Source organism: Mustela nigripes, chromosome 5 (assembly GCF_022355385.1).
Source record: "Mustela nigripes isolate SB6536 chromosome 5, MUSNIG.SB6536, whole genome shotgun sequence".
NCBI lineage: Eukaryota > Metazoa > Chordata > Mammalia > Carnivora > Mustelidae > Mustela > Mustela nigripes.
Genome location: NC_081561.1, coordinates 51167543 through 51188547, shown reverse-complemented (window position 1 = coordinate 51188547; position 21005 = coordinate 51167543). Strand labels below are relative to the sequence as shown.

Below are 21005 nucleotides of genomic sequence, written 5' to 3'. Positions count from 1 at the left end.
CTCATGTGCAGAAGTATACTGGTGTGTCCATCCTTCACTACTACTTTTAGGTGCTTTGGATGATACCACCATTCCTCACAGGCTTCTTTCTAGAGGTACAGTGTCTTCATAGAACTGTCTTTGGCAATTTATAGATGGCTAAGATTCATTTGGTCTCCAAAAGTTCGATGCTAAAAAAGGAGAAAAAACTTGTTCAACTGTTAACACCTTTGCAAAGGTCTTAAAGCAGTATTTTGTTACATTTTGAGTAGAACCAATGTATAATGATGCATTAATTATTTCCTTCTTCTGGAAAACTTTGAAAGTGCTTACACTGAAAATATTTGGCATGCTGTCTAAGAAACCTGGTGAATAAACCTCTTTTTAGTACTTACATGACATAGGCACATTACACTTTCCATTTTTCCTGTTCCATAGAGGCGCTCATGTTTACACAAAATATTTTTACAAGCAATCTGGCATTAAGTAATTGAAATTACCATGATAACTAAAAACTTCCATATTCATCTTGTTTTAATTTTTATTTTGAAAATAATTACAGAAACCTAGGTGCAGGGAAGCCCCATGCACCTTTCACCCTTTCTTCTTCAGCCGTGATACTTTGCATAGCTATAATACCATACCATATCAGAAGCTAGGAAATAGACATTGGTATAATGCACAGCGCTTATTCGGACCTCCCAGATTTGTAAGCACTTTTTTTATGTGCATGTATATAAATAGTACATGTGTAGCTTCCTGTAACCACCACCACAATCAAGATCTGGACTGCGGTGGCACCACAGGACTCCCTCTTTCTGCACCTTTGTAGTTCTCTCCCGTCCCCCACTCCCTGACCATTCCTTCCCACTGGCAGTCACTAATCTCTTCTCCAGTTCTGTTAACTTTGATATTAAAAAAATGGTGCAGGGGCACCGGGGTGGCTCAGTGGGTTAAGCCTCTGCCTTCGGCTCAGGTCATAATCCCAGGGTCCTGGGATCGAGCCCCACATCGGGCTTTCTGCTCTGCAGGGGGCCTGCTTCCTCCTCTCTCTCTGCCTGCCTCTCTGCCTACTTGTGATCTCTGTCAGATAAATAAAGAAAAAATCTTTAAAAAAAAAATGGTGCAAAAATGGAATCCTCCAGTATATAACCTTCTGAGATGGGCATTTTTCACTCACCAGAATTCCCCTGAGGTCCATCCAGGTTTGTTTATAACAGTAGTTTGTTCCTTTTTATTGCTCAGTGGTATTGCATGGTATGGGTGCACCCCAGTTTGTTGAACTATTCACCAGTTGAAGGACATTTGGGTTGTTCCCAGTGTTTGGTGATTAATAGAGCTGCTACGAATATTCAGGTGCAGGTTTCTGCATGAATGTTAAGTTTTCATTTCTCTGGCCTAGGAGTGCAGTTGCTGGGTTGTATGGTAAGTGCCTGTTTGGCTAAAAGAAACTGCCCAGGGGTTTTCCAGGGTGGCGGCACCATTTTATGTTTCCATGTTTTGCCACCTTTCTCTCCTCTCTGTATAATCTATTGTCTTTTCTAATTGCACTGCCTGTGTTTGTTGAGTTTTGAGAGTTCTTTATTCTAAATACAGTCCTTTGTTGAGTAAATGGCTCTTATATTCTTTCTCTCAGCCTGTGGCTTACATTCATCCTCAGGGTATTTCGTGGAGCCAAAGTTTTTAATGTTGATGAATTCCAGTTTATCAACCTTTCCTTCTGTGGATTGTGTTTTTTGGATCAAGTAGAACTCCTTGCCCAGCCATAGGTCTCCAAGATTTAAAGAATTCTTTTTCCTATAAGTTTATTATTTTACAGTTAAGTCCATGATCCATTTTTGAGTTGATTTTTTTGTAAGATGTGAGGTTTAGGTCATGGCTCATTACTTTGCCTGTGGGTGTCCAATCATTCTGGCCCTTGTGTTAGAAAGGCTGTAATGCCATGCGTACTCATTTTTAAAACAGACTTTCAAAAATTCCATTTCGCTATTTTTATAGGCTCGAGAACTCTTCCTAAAAGCAGTAGAAGAAGAACAGAATGGAGCTCTCTATGAAGGTAAAAAAACTCAGGGTCCAGGATCATATGTCATGACAATTCTAATAACAACTCTTAGTTACTGAACAATTTTTTTTTAACTAGAATATATTTGGTATGTAGACATCAGTCTCCCTATATTTAAAATTGTTTTCTACCAAATCAAAACTAAATGTTGTATTTCTCTATAACCTCTTTTCAAAAAATATCGCTGTGAACCATCATCATATTGGTCTATGTTTAGGTTTTAGTATTTATTAATTCTTCATTATATTAAGGTCTTAAAAATAACTGTTTATCATTTTAAAATAGTGTATTCTTTAATGGGTGAAAATTACTTCAGAGGAGGGGAATATAAAAGATAGTTTCTGGAGCATATACGTATTTAGTAGTTCACATTTTACACTAAGAAATTACCCCTCAGCTTTAATTACCTCTTTTATTTACCTCTTTTAATTACTTCTTTTATTAACCCATTAGAAATGCATAAACAAACAGAGCAGTGGGGTATTTTACTGTATTAGGTGTGTAAGTAGGCTTCCATTTTGTGATAGTAAAGCTAATAATTGGGGCATGGGAAAAATGCTTGTGCTTGAATCACTTTGAAAATGTTCTCAAAATAACATTTTCAGGATTACTGCATTTTACTCGCAAGTTTCTTCTAGTGATATTTTCACTCAGATATTAAAAGAGCCCAAATGGTGAGATCCCTCCACAGTCTTCATTAGTTTGTAAGAGTCTCATCTCCATTTAATGTACAGTAATTTACCCAGAGTAACAGAACACAGCAGAATATATTGAATTGAATAGAGTCTGTCTGTGGGAAGAAGAGCTGGTTGGCTTCTGCAGTCTCAAGTTCTGTTGTATAGCTTTGTGGGAGAGATTGCTAAATACCATAGCTCTAAACCACCTGGCCAAGAACTTACAAGAAAATAGGTTTTAAATGTTATTTAGCTAAGTAATAGGCAGCTGGACTAAAGGAAATTGGATTTGAAGATTAATTTTTTAAAAAAGTCTTTCTTCTACCTAGTAGGAAGCATTTGATTATCCTTAACTCTGCATCCTAGAGACAAAAGGCTGCTTAAAAGTGTTTTTCTTGGGTTTACAGCAATTGCATTTCCAAAGTGTGAAGAAAGACAACCACATAAGATCGCTTCTAACTACAAGGCTGAGGGAAAAGGTGGGAAGGGCTAACAGTCCTTAAGCTGCTATAATGTGTTAGCTTTAGAAAAAAGAAAGGTTATTTCTGAGTAGTAAGACTTGGAAATAAGTTTGTTCACTGAACTACTACTGCATGTAGAAAAAAGGAATTTGGCTGTTTGTAAAGAAAATTACCAAATTAAACCACAGTTAATAGGTAATCAAAGGAAATGACAAAAAATGTGTGGTCATAGCTAATTTAGCTTTATTTCTTCTTTTAGCCATCAAGTTTTATCGTAGGGCTATGCAACTTGTACCTGATATAGAGTTCAAGATTACTTATACCCGGTCTCCAGATGGTGATGGCGTTGGAAACAGCTAGTGCGTATATAATTCGATAGACAGTAATACATAGAGTTTGTTAAAGTTAAGCGTCTTTGCCCTGTTGACTCTTAACATGGTAAGAAGATGGTGGTAATTCTGTTAAATTATATAGTCTTTAGCACAAAGACTTGTTTATAAAGTTGTAGAAATTGTTTTTAGTTAGGGAAATGTTAAGATTAAAATAAAGAAACGCACATTTTCAACAGATACAACAAAGATAAGGTGGCAAGAGTTTTTTTTTTTTTTAAATAAAAGCAGTGATTATTGAAAGTAAATTAAAAGACACAGTTCACCTTCCTGAAACCTATTTTAAAAAGTCAAATTTATTAAAATATAATTAGGCCAAAGCTGACAAAATATTGCTAATGGTTGAAATTGGGTGATGGGTACATGGGGTTTTATCAAACTAGTTTTTCTCCTTTTTGATATGTTTGAAGTTACACATTTTTTTTTTTAAAGGTTTTTCATTTTATTAAGAAAATGCTGAATTATAACAAGACTTTATTATTCTCTTAAGGTATCCGGGAGGACATTGTTAAGACAATGTTTGTTTAAAAGCCCAGGTGCAGGATAGAAGCCATGTTTCTATGGATAGATGCCTCTTGCATCAAAGTCATAAAGCGGCATTGATAGTTTTACATGGATAAAGATCAAAAGATTTGCAAGCCAATTATAAAAAATTGGTTTTTGGCTTAATCTATCTCCAGAAGCTCAATTTGCTGATATTAGAGAGAGGAGAGTCTCTCTACCCGTGAGAGAGTGTCAGGTTAGAAATGAGCAATACATAGGAAAATAGTGTTTTTAGTAATCAAATACTACCATTATGTTACGGTATTACCTCCATCATGAGGTAAAAAGAAGTTACCTTTATGGATAACATGTGTTCATTGCCAGTGTTTTTTTTTTAACTGCTTGCAGTATTAACACTCAAGCTTTGGATAATAAAAATATCACAGTGAAGTTAGTCTTAACTGTCTAAACTTGGAGGCTAGTGGTGTTATTCACCAAATGAAATTTAATAGTGTGAGGTAGTTGAAACTCAAAATGAATTGTGGGCTTTTTCTAAGCCTCTTTATACTCTGGCGGGCGTTTAGACCCAGCTCTCGGCCAGTTTGATGAATAGTGCAGGTGCTGTTGAGAAAGGCTTTATTAAAAACGTCAAAGAAGCATTTCTTTTCTCTCCCATCCCTTTGTACACGCCCAGATGCAGTGAAAGTTCTTGAAGGATAAAGGTGTTTTTTTCTTATCAGGTCTAATAATCCCTGAAAGTCACTCTCCTGGTTTTCTTGTTTTCTGCCTTCTGTGAAGTGCTGGTAGAGCAGCGCTTGTACCCATCTAGCCTCTGCCACATGTGCCTTTCTTGTGGTATAATTAGCCCTTCTTCGTCTTCAGACCTTATTCTCATCGAAGCTGCTTTGTACATCTGATCGCTTTTAAGGTTAATTCAACAAAAATTAAAGGCAGATTTTTTTTTTTTAAACACGGAATTACCCTTGTTTAGATGGTTGATAGATGATTTGTGGACCCTGCTAAATAAGATTTTTAAATTACATATTTTCCTCTCTCAAGGTAGGGTGGTAAGGCACATCTGTTAGAAAAACCCTTGGTAAGTAAGTACTGCAGATGACATCTGTATATTTGATTTTTATCCAGTTAGAATGGATTGTAGTCACATTAGTATGGAATATATTTACATAAGTTTTTAAAAATCATTTGAAATTATCTTTTTCACTAACTCAAGAATCTCTACAGTAAAATGGACTAATTAAATCTCAACCTTTGTATCCAAAATTCTAGTTCTTCCTGGGTGAGAATGAAAATGGCTGAAGCTTTTTTCGCCAAAAAATTTGGTATGGCCCTCCTTTGTGAGGCAGAGTAAACTTATATCAAATCAAAAAAGTAGTTAAGACAGTTTGCATTTAGATAATTTTTTCTAAAGCAGATTCGAAAGTACTATCAAAAATCAGTTTCTAAACTCTGTTTGTGGAGCAAAGCACTTAATTTTTTCACCTCCCTCCTTTTTCAGCATGGAAGATAATGACGATGACAGCAAGATGGCAGACCTCTTGTCGTGCTTCCAGCAGCAGCTCACGTTCCAGGAGTCTGTGCTCAAACTGTGTCAGCCTGAGCTGGAGAGCAATCAGACTCACATATCGGGTAAGCATACATGGCTGTTAGAACTCAGGGAGGCACACTTGCACTTTAGATTTAAATTTTCCAAGCTTACAGGGCCAGATAACTAGCCAAATAATTGCTCTAGTTTAGAGTATGTTGGGACAGCTAGTTATAATTACTGTTTGCATATACTAATAAGCTTTTCAAAATCTGAAGTAGAAAGGAGTTTGGAGTACAGTTCAAGGATGCCCTTCGTGATTCAGTGAAGATTTAAAAGGGTGTCTGAGTTACTGAAGCCGCCCAAGAAAATTAGAGGAAGACAGGTGTCATGAGGCATTTCAGCCTGAGAGAGGTTGCATTTTATTTATTTATTTTAGATTTTATCTTTTTATTTGACACAGAGAGAGGCAGTGAGAGAGAGAGAGAGAGAGCACAAGCAGAGGGAGCAGCAGGCAGGCAGGGGACAGGGAGAAGCAGACTCCCTGCTGAGCAGGGAGCCAGACACAGGGCTTGATCCCAGGACCCTGGGACCATGACTGGAGCCGAAGGCAGCTGTTAACCAGCTGAGCCACCCAGGCGCCCCAGAGGCTGCATACTTAAAAATGAGTGTTTGGGGCACCTGGGCCACTCACTCAGTTAAGCGTCCAGACTCCTGGTTTTGGGATCGAACCTCGTGTCGGGCTCTGCGCTCAGCTCGGAGTCTGGTTGAGATTCTCTCTCTCTGCCCCTCTGGCTTGTGCTCGCACTCTGTCTCTCTCACTCAAATAAATAAAAAGATCTTAATAAAAATGAATGTTTCTTTCTTTCCATACATTAAGTGTTGTTTAGTTTTGGGGTTTTCTAGAGAAAGACACTTGAAAATATTCAAGAAGATGAAAGTTAGTTTTAGTGTCAGCAAATGCAGTATGGATTACGTATACATACATAATTAGATATAAATATACACATATCAGAGTTTAATTTATTTTAAAATCTCTTGGTGATAAAATGATCTTTTGAAGGCAAATGTGCTTTATAAAAGTAGCTTCTGATCTGTTCTATACTGAAGAAAAATTTGTGTCTTGACATCCGAAACTGTTATTACTGAGTCATACTGAGACTGTGATTCAAAAAGTCTGGGAGTAGTGAAGCTGCCTGCGCCCGAGAATGAGACCGTCCAATGGCCAAGGAGGGTCGCTGGAGGGACGATGTTTTCTTTGCAGTGTTGCCGATGGAGGTCCTAATGTACATCTTCCGATGGGTGGTGTCGAGCGACTTGGACCTCAGGTCATTAGAGCAGCTGTCGCAGGTGTGCAGAGGATTCTATATCTGTGCCAGGTACTTCATCTTTAAACAACTCAGGCAGGGGTGAAGAAAGAATTACGGTCTTTTGCCAGTTTCGATAAAGAAACTTGATAGATATTCAGTAAAAACTTAGAATGGATGGTTTTGCCTAAGCTGTATTTATGTGATCTCCTCAAACCACCTAGCCCTTAAAGGCCAGAGTACAGTGGATTTCCGGGGTGCAGATGTAGTCACACATATTACTTCCATAGAGCAGTTTGCATGCTATCCTAGCTGATTTGGAAAAAGAATTGTGCTAGGAAAATAAACTTGAGTCATCTTCACAGTAACTCTATAAATACCATTACGTGGTAATGACTTAACTTTAGATTGCACTAGCATTTTCTTTTGGCCCATCAGAAGTTATCCTATACTTTTTAAAATACTGCTTTGTGAAGAATAATCATAGTTTAGTATAAAATGATTTGAGACTGGCAATCTTTCATGGATATTTTACATAAAAATATATCCTTTGTGGGCACTTGGTTGGCTCGGTTGGTTAACTGTCTGCCTTTGGCTCAGGTCACGATCCTGAGGTCCTGGGATCTAGCCCTGTGTCAGGCTTCCTGCTCAGCAAGGGGACCTGCTTCTCTCTTTCCCTCTGCTGCTGTGCTCTCTCTCTTTTACTCTGTCTCTCAAATAAAATCTTAAAAAAAAACAACAAAACAAAACTCAGTTTTCTACACTAATCCCATAGCAAAGTCTTGTTGATGCTACCGTAAAAATAGATCTTTAATTTGACATTTGCCCCTTGTCCAGGGACCCTTCTTGTTCTGCCCATGACAGCCGGCCTGGGTTATTATGGCAGTGGCCTGCTTCCCCTCTTACACCCCTAGAGCACCCAGAGAGCAGACCAGAGTTAGAAAGCCTAAATCATACTCAGAGCTCTTCAGTGGCATCCATGTCACTAAATAGCCTGTAAGCCCCTCACTGCCCCTCCAGTCATGCAGCCTGTGAACCTGGCTTAGTTAGCTGCAACCATGTGGTCCTCATCGAACGCACCAGACACCCTCCCACCTAGAGCCTTGCATTTGCTGTGGCTTCTGCCCAGGTACTTTCCCTGTCGTTGTGCCTGAAGTAGTCTCTCCTCCCCCACCTTAGCTGTCCTTGCCTGTTTACCCTGCTTCATTTGTTTTTGCACTGAGCACACTATCTGAAACTTTTGTTTTCTTAGTATGGTTTGCTTTCCCACCAGGAAAGGCAGGGCCTTTGCCTTGTCTGTCTCCAGAGCCCTGGTCAGTGCCTTGCAGGTGCTCATCAAATTCTTGCAGAAGTATTTCTGCGGTTAGGGACTTAGCCTTTTTTATAAGTTGATGTTATGCTTTTATTACCTAGAGACCCTGAGATATGGCGTTTGGCCTGCTTGAAAGTTTGGGGCAGAAGCTGTATTAAGCTTGTTCCGTACACATCCTGGAGGGAGATGTTTTTAGAAAGGCCCCGTGTTCGGTTTGATGGTAAGTTGAACTCTTCAGAACTTAGGAGAAATAGTGGTCTAGCATGTTGATTTTGATAAGTACACAGTCTTAACTTTCTGTAACAGATCTAAGTACTTTAATCATTCTTAAAGGAAACCACAATAAAAATAAAGCTGGAAACATGTTAGTTGATTTTAACTGTTAAAAAAAAAAAAAAACCCAAACTAAAAAAATCTCAAAACTTTGTTTTTATAGGAGTGTATATCAGTAAAACGACATATATTCGTCAAGGGGAACAGTCTCTTGATGGTTTCTATAGAGCCTGGCACCAAGTGGAATATTACAGGTACAACTGTAGTAAACTGAGTGAGTGAAAAATTCTCTCTCTCCAAGTATTAGTTCATTAGTTACTGGGCAGCTGTTTGTGGCCTTCACACTTATCCACAAAATGACCCTCAGTATTTTTCTCCAGCTTTGTAACAGGAACTGAACTCAAAGAACCAAGAGGTTAATACAAATTATTTAATTCCTCCTAGCTTCTAAACTGAAGAATCCCTTTACATTTTAGAGCTCTTCATTGTTTTTTGCTTTTGGTGGGATTCATTTGCCTTTTCACTTAGCTGGTGCTCTTTCAGCCATACTGTCCAGCAGATGTTACTAGCCTTGAGAAATAAGGAGACATGTGAACTACTGTGTATGATCATTAGGTCATACTCTTGACCTTAATTAGTGCTTTAGGGGAAAAAAAAAAACAGTTTTAACGGAGGTATATTTATTTTTATTCAGGAATAAAACTGAAAGTTTGACAGTTCCCTCTAAGAAAAATAACAGACTGTTTCACTTCTTTTTCTCTAGCCTCATGGGTTGCCAGTCATGTTTGTTTTAATGTTGTTTTGCCGGTTTTTTGGCCCATGGTATTTCTGATTTGATTTCACAGCAGTGAACAGGTTTAGGTGCCAGGAAACAAGGACATATTTTATACTGTGTGTGTGTGTGTGGTGTTTTTTGGTGTTCTTTTTCTTTTTACACAGGTACATAAGATTCTTCCCTGATGGCCTTGTGATGGTGTTGACAACCCCTGAGGAGCCCCAGTCCATTGTTCCTCGCTTAAGAACTAGGAATACTAGGTATTTTTCTGTAGTTGTCTGTCCAGTTCACATTTTCTGTGGTTACTTGCAGGTTAATGTAATCCAGTGCTTCCTTAACTTAGTACTGGCTGATGAAAACAGCACTCTGCAGGGGCCCTTAGGAAAAACACTGGTGCCTGGGGCTCTCTGCCTAGGGAGTGTGCTTCAGTAGGTCTTAGAACCCTTGCAAACTAGGTTTACTCACATCCTAGCTGATTCTCCTCGGGCGAGTTGAGTAACCGCTATTAGAACACATTACTTCCTAAATTATTTAAATACATGCAACAACTGATTAATAGACTTGGACTTAAATTGTACTTTTTAATTTTTAGAACTGATGCAATTCTGTTGGGTCATTATCGCTTATCACAAGATACAGACAATCAGACCAAAGTATTTGCTGTGATAACCAAGAAAAAAGAAGAGGTGAGTATGTGATTGGAATTAAAGGTTCTCTGTTTATTTCAGTACTCCACTTACTCAAGCATTCTTGATTAGAAAGTATAAGAAAATACTGTTTCATAATGTATACTGTTACACAAAATGTATGTTGACTTAAAACATCTCTCTGAAGAGAGCTGGAGGGTTTTCTGAAATGTAGGGGGGTGGTTAATTGGATCAGCTTGTTTATCTCTAAGTGATTTCTTTTTCTGGTCTAGGTTTTTTACATTAGAAAATGTAAAGCCAAAATGTGCTACGAAATAACTAGTAAAATTATACCTGAATATGTTTTTTAGCTATCCCTATTTTGAATCATAAGGGATTTCCTTTCTAAGGTAGTTTATATAGATAATTTTTTCTCAAGGATGTTCTTAGAGAATTTCAATTTCTACTGGAAATAAGCTAAAGTAAGATAATTTCCTTCTTCCTGTTCTTACAAAAGGAAAAAAAAATGCCAAGCAAATTATTACATTCCAGAATATTTTTAACTCTAACACATTGAGGGCCTAATTTTTTTTTTTTCACAACTTTTCTTGTGTTTTTCAATCCTGGTTTTAAAAATGGGTATGAAAGGAGTCAGTTGTGATGTAGTTGGAATAAATACTTGCCCAATGCTTTTTTTTTTTTTTTTTTTTTTTAAGATTTGATTTATTTATTTGACAGAGAGAGTTCACAAGTAGGCAGAGAGGCAGGCAGAGAGAGAGGGGGAAGCAGGCTCCCTTCTGAGCAGAGAACCCAATGCAGGGTTCGATTCCAGGACCCTGAGATCATGACCTGAGCTGAAGGCAGAGGCTTAACCCACTGAGCCACCCAGGCGCCCCTTGCCTAATACTTTTATAATTAATATGGTTTTCAGGGCGCCTGGGTGGCTCAGTGGGTTGGGCCGCTGCCTTCGGCTCAGGTCATGATCTCAGGGTCCTGGGATCGAGTCCCACATCGGGCTCTCTGCTCAGCAGGGAGCCTGCTTCCCTCTCTCTCTCTCTCTGCCTGCCTGTCTACTGTGATCTCTCTCTGTCAAATAAATAAATAAAATCTTTCAAAAAAAAAAAATTAATATGGTTTTCAGATGTTTTCCTTGTATCAGATCCTCCTCTCTTCCCTAGCATCATGTGTTAGTTAGGGCAGGGTTTCATTGGAGTCCCTTCACCTTGTGGCCGCTGGTGGCTGGCTTCTCTGCCTGCCTCGGGTAGGCTCTGGGGATCTGGGGCAGCTGTCTAAGGGGCAGAGGTAGCTGCTGTGGCTGTGGCTTTGGCCATGAGTTTCCTGAGGGCAGAACTGGGGAGTGTGAGGCTCTTGTTTAGGTCTTACCTTATAAAAGGGTATAGGAACTCCTATGTTGAGTACCAGTTATCTCTTCAGAATATGGTAACAGTGAAACCATGGATAGTGTTGGCATTCTTGTGTTGTTAGCACCAGTATTTGCAAAAGCGTGATTCTAATGAACCTTGTCCACATCTGTTTCTTCATTGACTCTTTTACTGTTATTGCAAAAGGTAAGTTTCTGCTCCATGCCGCTTCTGCATCTTTCACCAATTTATCACTTTGCCTCTTTAAAAATTCCCATATTTTCAGTAGAAGGAAATACTAGGCTTACATGGAAAAGAGAAGTTTTCATTTCCAACTCTGCAACTGCTGTGTAATTTTGGTTAACTTGTTTGACCTCCTGGGGTCTTCAAAAAAAAAAAAAAAAAAGAATGAAGATTTTATTTATTTATTTGACAGAGGGAGATCACAAGTAGGCAGAGAGGCAGGCAGTGAGAGAGAGGAGGAAGCACTTTCCCCGCTGAGCAGAGAGCCCGATGTGGGACTCGATTGGGGTCTTCATTCTTTTAGCCATTAAACAGCAGTGTACAGTCATACTTAACACTTGGGGTGGTTGTGTTGAGTACCTGAGCCGATGAAGGAGAGAAAACCTTGTTTTTAGAGGGCTTACCATTTTTTCAGGGCACTCATCCACCTTCTCATTTGATACCCAAGACCCCCCCTGCCGTGTGCAGAGAAGACGTTACTTTTACTTTACCTTTGCATGATAGGTGCCTGTCATAGTTTTATGTATCACTGAGGGGGGTTCATGATAGCTGACACACTTTTTCTTTTATAGAAACCACTTGACTACAAATACAGATATTTCCGTCGTGTTCCCGTACAAGAAGCAGATCAGAGTTTTCATGTGGGGCTCCAGCTGTGTTCCAGTGGCCACCAGAGGTTCAACAAACTCATCTGGATCCATCATTCTTGTCACGTCACGTACAGGTAGGTGAATGTAGTACAGATGCCAAAGCTGCACAATAAATGTGTACTTCATATCAGGCTCAGCAAACTGATTTGAAAGCACTCAGGGTTAACGTTCTGTTATGAAACCACTTTACGTTCCGTGACGTTACATTAGAGTATTACAGGGCCCCTGTAGACGCCTCCAGAGTTTGCTGTGCTCTAGGTAGAGAGCTGTCAGTGTGATAGTGGCACCACAGAGAGTCCCTGGCCAATGACTGTCTTTTCTGAGGAGTCTGTCAGGCACGCAGAAGAGTGGAGCAGGAGGTGGTGCTCTCCCCAGTGGCCATGGGAACAGGTGCCACCACTTTGGAATTAGAATGGTACTGTCACCTTTACGCTGTCCATGTGTTATCCTCATTGACTTACTCAAGGCACTTTTAAAACCTCAAATCTTTTTTCTTCTCCAGTGCTTCACTCTTACCATTTTTTTAAAAACTTTTATTTCCAGTTGGTTTACCCTCTGGGATTATACACTGATTTTAATAAAATTGTAGCAAGGAGGATATGTCTTCTAAAAGGATGTCACATATTCCAAAGCCAAATCTATTAGGTGTTTCCTATTTAAAGCTTTTTGTGTTCAAATTTACCTGTAAGGAGTAATTAAGGAACACAACAATGTGCGTGAGAAAGTATAGAAGTAAGTGAACCATCAACTTGTGTGGATAGTGAGGTTTGCTGTTGTCAGGTTTGAAAGAATATTGGTGTATGATTGATGGCTCTTGCTTCCAAAATGGAATCCAGAATTCTTGGAGACAAATTTTGAGGTCACCTTCTATTAATCTACTTCACAACCTTAGCCACAGGGTTGAAAACTTTCTGTGGCTTATTTCCATGCTTTCCCCACTAGTATGAAAGGTCCTGAGAACTGAGAAAGCATTTTTTTTTTCATTCTTACCCAGCAGTCATATATCTCCTTTTTGTTCCTCTTAGTAAACCATGCAGTGGAATGTTCTGTTTTCTTCTCATAGAAAGAAATCAAACCCAGCAGAGTACCAAATAAATAGAAAGCATCATGTTTTAGGAGAAAGAAGGACATTTTTATAGGTGTCATTTGTAACTGCTAATGCTCACATTGACTATGTATAAAGTTACTTGAATTTTCTTCCTTTTTATTTATCTCTTTGGGGGACAAAAATGAAAGGCTGTAGTAGTATTACTTACTATCTACTTCCTCTCCCTCTCCCACTGGGATGATGCTGTTGATCATGCAAATATTAAGTCACTAAATTCTATTTTAGGATTATAATTCTTTTTAAATTACATTTTAACAAGATTCTTAAAATGTCTGTAGTGTTTTACTTATTAGCATTCCTAAGGAATCTTTTCAAAGGATGTAATAAAAAATATCACATTTTTTTAAAAAGATTTTATTTGAGAGAGGGGTGGAGAGCAGAGGTGGGCAGAGGGAGAGGGACAAGCAGAATCCCCTCTGAGCAGCTTAATTACCAAACAATGAAAACAACATAAATCTCCAACAGAAGGGGAATTACTGGGATACCTTGGTGGCAGAGTTGGTTAAGCGTCTGCCTACAGCTCAGGTCATTATCCTGGGATTGAGCCCCACATCAGGCTCCTCATTCAGCGGGGAGTCTGCTTCTCTCTCTCCCTCTGCCCCTCCTCCTGCTTGTGCTCAGTCTCTTCAAATAAAATCTTTTTTAAAAAGGAGGTAATTATTAGGGAAATTGTGGTACAGGCAGACAGTGAAAATTTTATTTAATTGTTATTAAATAAATAATTATTAAATTACTATTAAATACTTCTCAAGAGTAATAATGTAGGAAAATGCATCTGTCAGAATGCTAAATGAAAAGCAAGATTACTGATAGTAATATGTTACTGATAGTAAACACAGATACCCACCTCCTGGCTCAGCAAAGAGATAATCAAGAACAACTTTGGCTAGAGAGTCCAGGGGTCTTTGTGGTGTGCAGCAGATTTTGCAGTAATTTTGAAAATTGGTCAGAGCCTCATTTATATGTATCCCTAACTAAGGAAATTGGGACCTCTGAAAAGGAGTGAATATGAATCGTAAATGTTTCCTTTTTAATTCAACAACATAAATTTAGGAGATTCTACCAATGATGATCTGTTAATTTTGCTTGTGAAAAGTTAGAAGCACAGTTAGATTATCTCCTAGCCTGAAATAAAAGATTGTTTTAAATTCCAGAGGTTATACTCCTCCCACGCAGTGGCCTGAAAGATACAGATGAGGGTGTTTTCTTTCCAGGCCAATGCCAGAGTGAAGGAGAGGGAAAGAGAAAGGGCTTACATTTAGTCAGCGTATGAAGTCCATCTGTCATCCGGGGTGGAAGACGATTGCCTCGAAGTTTGCTACTTCTGCTTGTCCCTTTGATGTGTGGAGGTCTCTAGCATCTGTACAGGACCAGGTGTCGACTGGAGCCTTTTCTGTGTGATGTGTATTGGGCTTCAGTGTCAGTGGTCAGGAGCACCTGGAAAGGTCCTTTTCCAGTGGGGCTGGAGGGTAGTTTTCCCCTGGCATTGTTTATACAGTCACCAAACTCTAGGCTATGATCAACAGGTTTCTTTGAATTGGGATCCAGGAAAGCTTCTTGAATCTATGGATGACAGGCTTGAGCATAAGACATTAAGTATTTGGTCACACGAGCATGAGACGCCAAGGGATCAGAAGGTTGTGTATTGATAGAATTCCAAGAAGCTTGTAAGGTTTTCGTTGAGGCTCATGTGATTTGGAAATATAACCCCAAGTGGAAAACACAGTTTTAAGTCTTTTTTTTTTTTTTTTGGTTGGTTTTTCCTATAAGGACATCAGTCTTACAGTAGGGGAAATCTCAACCCATCTAGAAGACATACATAAAAGAATAAGAAGCTAGGAGAACCTGGGTGGCTCAGTCGGTTAAGCCACTGCTTTCAGGTCAGGTCACGATCCCAAGGTGCTGGGATTGAGTTCCGCATCGGGCTCTTTGTTTAGTGGGGAGCCTGCTTCTCTTTCTGCCTCTGCCTGCAGCTCTGCCTGCTTGTGCACTCTCTCTTCTCTCTGACAAATAAATAAATAAAATCTTAAAAAAAAAAAAAAAAAAGAATAAGAACCTATTGATCACCCATCCATACTAAGTGGCAGTTGAATGAGGTTCAGCTGCAAGCGTTCAAAGGATCCAGAGGGCAGACATTGGAGGCCTCTGGGAACAAAATTAGGTTATGGGGGTGGGGCATGGTGAGTGGTGGTGACCAAACAGGTCAGACATTAATGGTGGAGTGTTTTTGTATTTTCACAAAAGTCTATGAATGTCTGCTTATAATTTGAGTCTTTGTCAGTGTGCTGTGATGGGTGAAGGAATACACAAATTAAAAAGTAGGATTTGTCAGGGAGCGAGGAAGAACCGGGCCATCCTGGGTTTCCGTGTGTGTTTAATTTGCAGTCAGTGCTCACTCATTTCACTGTCTTTGGTTCAGAAGCAGGCTGTTGGCAAGTCTGCTGATGGGGGGCCATGTTTGTGGACGCAGGGTGGACATGAGCCAGTTGTGCCACAGAGAAGGCTTAGTATTCACTTAACAGCGAATAAGCCTCATTAGTTTAACAGGTCCTTTGAAAGTTTGTCAGAATTTTTTAAAAAGGTTTTAAAGCACTTGCCTTAAAAGTAGGATTATAGATTGTTTTGAAACTGTAGTCTTACCAAAAGCAGACCAAAGTTCAAGAAAACTTTGTTTTAACAGAGAAAACTAAATTCTAATTTTGTACTATCTTTCTTTGTATTGAAACTCATTTTTTAAAAATATATTTTAATCTTACCCTGTCTGATCACACGTTAAATTCCTTTTTAAAGATTTGTTTCCACAAACCTTTTACAACCTCTTTTCTACATCCCGATTTTGTCTTTTTTTTTTCCTTTAACAACCAGCTTTATTTTAGGACAAACTTATTTTCTTTATCCTTAGTGGAAAAGTATATCCCTTTTTCTCATACTTTATTTTATGAAAAACATATCCTGCTTTCCTGGCATACAAAGATATTAGAATTCTCAACCTTTAAAAACCTTAATTTCTAGGGGCGCTTGGGTGGCTCAGTGGGTTAAAGCCTCTGCCTTCGGCTCAGGTCATGATCCCAGGGTCCTGGGTCTCTGCTCAGCAGGGAGCCTGCTTCCCTTCCTCTCTCTCTGCTTGCCTCTCTCCCTATTTGTAATCTCTGTCTGTCAAATAAATAAAATCTTTAAAAAACAACAACAACAAACCCTTAATTTCTAACGAAAGCTAAGAAATTAGCAATTTTGAACTGTTAAACTAGTGTTTTTTAAAAATTCACTTACTTAGGAATACATTTTAAAATTTCTTGAAGCGCGCGATGTTTTATATGTTTCAGTGTAGCATTAGCATTTATAAATCTTTTAGTTTCTCTGTAGTATGAAGCCAAAAGTAGATAAACCTATGTTTATTAATGTTTTAGTACTTTATCTTATTTGGAAATGATGTAGATATTTAATGCATTTAATTTAATTCATCATTTAACCTAACTCAGTTTAAGGTTTTTTAGGCTATTAAAAAAAGTTTGGGAAAACGAAGTAGACATATATTGGCAAAAAATCTCATTTATAAACTTTTGTCTTGCTTAGCTTTATTTGTCCTGAATTAGTTTAGATTACTACAAACACTTTGTCTAAAGCGCTAGACAAAGTCAGCCATTCTCCTAAGCTATTATGTTTTGTGTGTTTACATCTTAGAGAACGTGAATTTATATGGCTAGTAAACTCAGGTAGAATAAGTTTAATATTTAATGTTGATAACTAAAACCATGTCTGTTAATTAAACCATCAGCCATAATCTAGCTTTTATATCATATGTTTTCCTGGATCACATGCACTTAACCATTTGGGTTAATCTCTGACTTTATGATTTTCAGAATGCCCGTCCAATACAGGCACTTGCCTTCAAACCCGCTAAATAGAGCTTTTACAAATTCATTTTAGCAATATCATAAGTGGAAAGTACCACATAACTAACAGACATGTATAAACACATGTGAACAGGTTGGATCAGAGACCTTATTGCTGGTTTTGAAAATCCTGCCCTAAAATAAATTCAGGATTTATCAAAGTCGATGTACGTTTGTTTTCCTGGTAGGTTGAATGTGTTGAGGTTACCTGGCCACGTGGGTAAAGATTTTCTTTATATACATCAAGTTCCAAATGACTTTGCCCATTTTGTTTTTTCTTGATAAGAATCATCTCCTTAAGGGCGCCTGGGTGGCTCAGTGGGTTAAGCCGCTGCCTTCGGCTCAGGTCATGATCTCAGGGTCCTGGGATCGAGTCCCACATCGGGCTCTCTGCTCGGCAGGGAGCCTGCTTCCTTCTCTCTCTCTCTCTCTCTCTCTGCCTGCCTCTCAGTGTACTTGTGATTTCTCTCTGTCAAATGAATAAATAAAATCTTTAAAAAAAAAAAAAAAAGAATCATCTCCTTAAAATACAAAACTTAAAGAGATGGACTAAGGAATTCTTGGAGAAGACCAGGTAGAACATTGAACATTTAGATTTAAAAAGCACAGGAGAAAATGCAGGCTCCTTCTACAAGAAATTTGGTTTCCAAAGGCCAGTACTGTACAAGCTGTCTGAGGTGAGCAGGGGACATTTTGGGATTGGTAAAGGAATAGGGGAATTTTCGGTTGCCTGGAGGGCTACATTGCTGGTTTGTAAAGATGTGTTAACACAAGGACGACTGCTTTCAGTTCAATCCAGAGAACTGGGTTGTCGAACTTACATGGCATCAGAGCTTGCTGCAGCTGTCCAACTGTAGTATCCTCAGTTTGCTTTTTCCCCTCTGGGTACATCGTTGTAACTTTACGTATTTTGGGCAGTATTGAATGGATTCTGTTGGGTGAAAAAGATGGATCAGCAGGGAGGGTCAGAGGATATCAACTTCCCTAGAAGATCTAAAATCTGAAATCTAGAATCACTCACAGTGATGGCCAAAAGACAGAACCAACAACCTGCCTGTCCCAAGCAGGCAGAAAGCCAACCCAGTTGTGCAAAACCAGATAAACAGGAAAGACAGTAGCTGTCCCTGGGAGAGAAGGGATCACTAACCAGTGGGCCTGGGTTTAGAAGGGAAGGACAGTGTGATTTTATTTTCTGTTTGACTTGGCAGGCAGAGATTTGGAACAGCAGACTCTGGTAAGAATTTTCACCTTTTGCTGGCTTCTGCCAGTTTGTCCAGGATCCCCTCAGCATGATCTGGTATCTCCTGGTCTCCCCTTGACTGTCTAAGGAATGATGTAGCAGTTATCAGAAAATCCCTCAGCTTTGTCAGCTCTGGCAGGGGCTCATATGAGGGCCCTGTTTAGAAGGCAGATAACAGGATGTCTGTAAGGCCCTTAACTTGGCTGAATTTTGTTGATGTTTATGTAGTCTTTTACAATTCAGATGAGAACGAGTACTCAGTCTTACAGTCTTGTTATAGGTACCTACGTTTTTCTCTTTTTAATTTTTAACTTTTTTGCAATAAAACCTTTCAGTGAAACTGTTTTTGGAATTTTGAAACCTTCTGGAGGTGTCTGCATGCCACATGAAATGGGTATCCCATTCTGTTCAATTGAGAACCTGTGCTTTCAGGTCTCATTCTTAAATGATCTTACCTAATTGGAACCCTCCACGTAACAGCCATTGTACTTCTAGGTCATGATCTTCTGAGGGCTCCAGCAGGACGCTAGTCACAGAGTCAACCCACATCAGTCTATTTTGGGACCTTGTGGTTACCAAGCCAAGTTCCTCAGGACACAAAACAAGCTTAGGAAGATTTTGTCATTTTTGCTAGATACCTGAAACTTCTGGGACTGTAGTTCTTAGACATGAAATAAGCAGGTGTGCCAGAAGGTGGCATACTTGACCCTTCAGAATTTAGGGACCCTCTGAGCTAACCGATAACCTGAAAGGGATGTGCTGTGGGGCTGGGGGTGGTGTGTGTTTCGCAGGGTACCTCGTGCCTGGGAAGTTTCTGGAGATTGGTAGCTGACCTAGTGCCAGGCTAACCTGTTTCACGATCAACTTACCTATCCCAGCAGTCTTCTTGAGGTTTTGAGCACTTGTAACAGGCCTTAAATGCTTGACCCATCCCTACCAATTCTTGCGGCTTTTTGGTCTCCAAGATCCCCACTAGCGATAGGCTGTACAAGCCATCCTGCCTTGTAAAGGGACACCACGTAGCTGGGGAGCCTGAGTGTCAGCAGTGATGACAAAGAACCCATAACCGAGAGGAACTTACCCATGGCCCTCAGAATGGTGAGAAAGAGTGAACTCCAAAGGTTCACAGGTTCCACGCCTATGTTTTCTCATCCCCAGGCGCTGCCGCAAGTTCACTTTGGATCCTGTTGCTGCCACCAAATCTGTTAATTGTCTTATTGGCTTTAATAAACAAGTCCTGAATTGGGCAGCATCCCATCTCAAGGGTACAGAGGGGAGCTCAGAGGAGTCGCACAAACTTGGAAGGTTTTTATAAAAGGAGGGTAGGGGCAAGAAGGATTGTTTCAGGCTGTGCTGCTTTCCCTCAGAGGGAGGAGCAGGGAGTCGTACCCTGCAGGCTACCTCATCTTCCTTCGCGGGGTGGAGAAGGCCCATGTGGCAGACACATCTTCTGAGATTCCCGACTGATTTGAGAATGCATTTAGATTAGGTATTGGGCCCTGGTTTGGGAACTGGGTCTAAGTGACACAATTTTAGGCCTGCAGTTTTCTCTTATCATGCTGCTATCATTTTTAGTTTACTGAGATGAAATAAAAATATAAAAGACTAAAGCGCCAGATAAGTTCTCCCCTATAAATATGTAAGGATTTTAAATAAGTTGAAATTTCCTTGTAACTGGTAATTTTGTGCTTTCTTTCCAGATCAACTGGTGAGACTGCAGTTACTGCTTTTGAGATTGACAAGATGTACACCCCCTTGTTCTTCGCCAGAGTGAGGAGCTACACTGCTTTTTCAGAGAGGCCTCTGTAGGGCCTCACATCCAGTCCTCGTCACTGTTGCATGAATAAAAGTATATAGAGCAAAAGAGCACCTAAGTTATAAATGTACATATATATATATATATGGAATTGGAACTTATTTTACATTGTTAGAGTTCTTTTAAGAAGAGTATAAATTGATTATTTTTTTTATTTAAAAGGGATAGTTGATACTTGGGGTATTTTGTTTCGAAATTAAGAAGTTGAGATTACAGGTTGTTCAGGCACATTATGTTGTGAAAAATCTTCAGATGAGCTTTAAATCATGTCCTTTTTCAAGAGGATTTCTGAGCAGAATTCTGTCCCACAAGTCTCCTTCTGCCTGACCGTCCTGGTATTTAATTGCTTCAGGGGAGGGCTCCCCTGGGTCAGCATTTCTCTCACGCATGACATAGTGTCTTTGCATTAAAGGCTCAAAATGTGAAAACTTGTTCTGAATTTGTTTGAGACTGTTTGACCAATAAAAATAATAAACCTTTCTTTCAACAAAATGCCTTTGGATGGCCTTCCTTACACATCAGAGTAAAAAACAGCCCTGTGGTAGCCAGCAAAAGCTTAGGAACCTGCCTCTTTTCTATCCATGGTCTCTGTAGCTGCAGACTGTAGATCTCCACACCCCAGCCGAGAGCCCTTCAACAAACTCAGTTGGGTATCTCTGTTCCTCAAAGAACACAGCAGACGATCACGTCAACCCAGTCCCCACTATATCCAGATTTCAAACAGAGAAGAGCGCCAGCCCCTGAGTGTGCTGTGTTGCCTCCCTAGTGACGATGCCACTGCTGTGTGGTCTCAGAGTTGGCGCCAGGCAG

The 21005-nt window shown here is 39.6% G+C and overlaps 1 protein-coding gene and 1 long non-coding RNA gene across 2 annotated transcripts in view; one reads left to right on the top strand and one right to left on the bottom strand.

Moving 5' to 3' along the window:
- Positions 1-20687, top strand: part of FBXO9 (F-box protein 9) — a 41124-nt gene extending 20437 nt beyond the window's left edge. The window contains exons 4-13 of the mRNA XM_059400235.1: positions 1978-2035; positions 3436-3535; positions 5565-5695; positions 6856-6970; positions 8312-8430; positions 8647-8737; positions 9423-9518; positions 9851-9944; positions 12061-12212; positions 20080-20687. Coding sequence (XP_059256218.1) covers positions 1978-2035; positions 3436-3535; positions 5565-5695; positions 6856-6970; positions 8312-8430; positions 8647-8737; positions 9423-9518; positions 9851-9944; positions 12061-12212; positions 20080-20188 — 1065 coding nt within the window. The 3' untranslated portion in view covers positions 20189-20687. The remainder of the gene's footprint in view (positions 1-1977; positions 2036-3435; positions 3536-5564; positions 5696-6855; positions 6971-8311; positions 8431-8646; positions 8738-9422; positions 9519-9850; positions 9945-12060; positions 12213-20079) is intronic.
- On the bottom strand, positions 12150-20062 carry LOC132017965 (uncharacterized). The gene is made up of 3 exons (XR_009404430.1): positions 17961-20062; positions 14503-15271; positions 12150-12240 (listed from the first exon to the last, which is right to left on the bottom strand). It is a non-coding gene; the product is annotated as an uncharacterized LOC132017965 (long non-coding RNA).
- Positions 20688-21005: the final 318 nt, after the last annotated feature.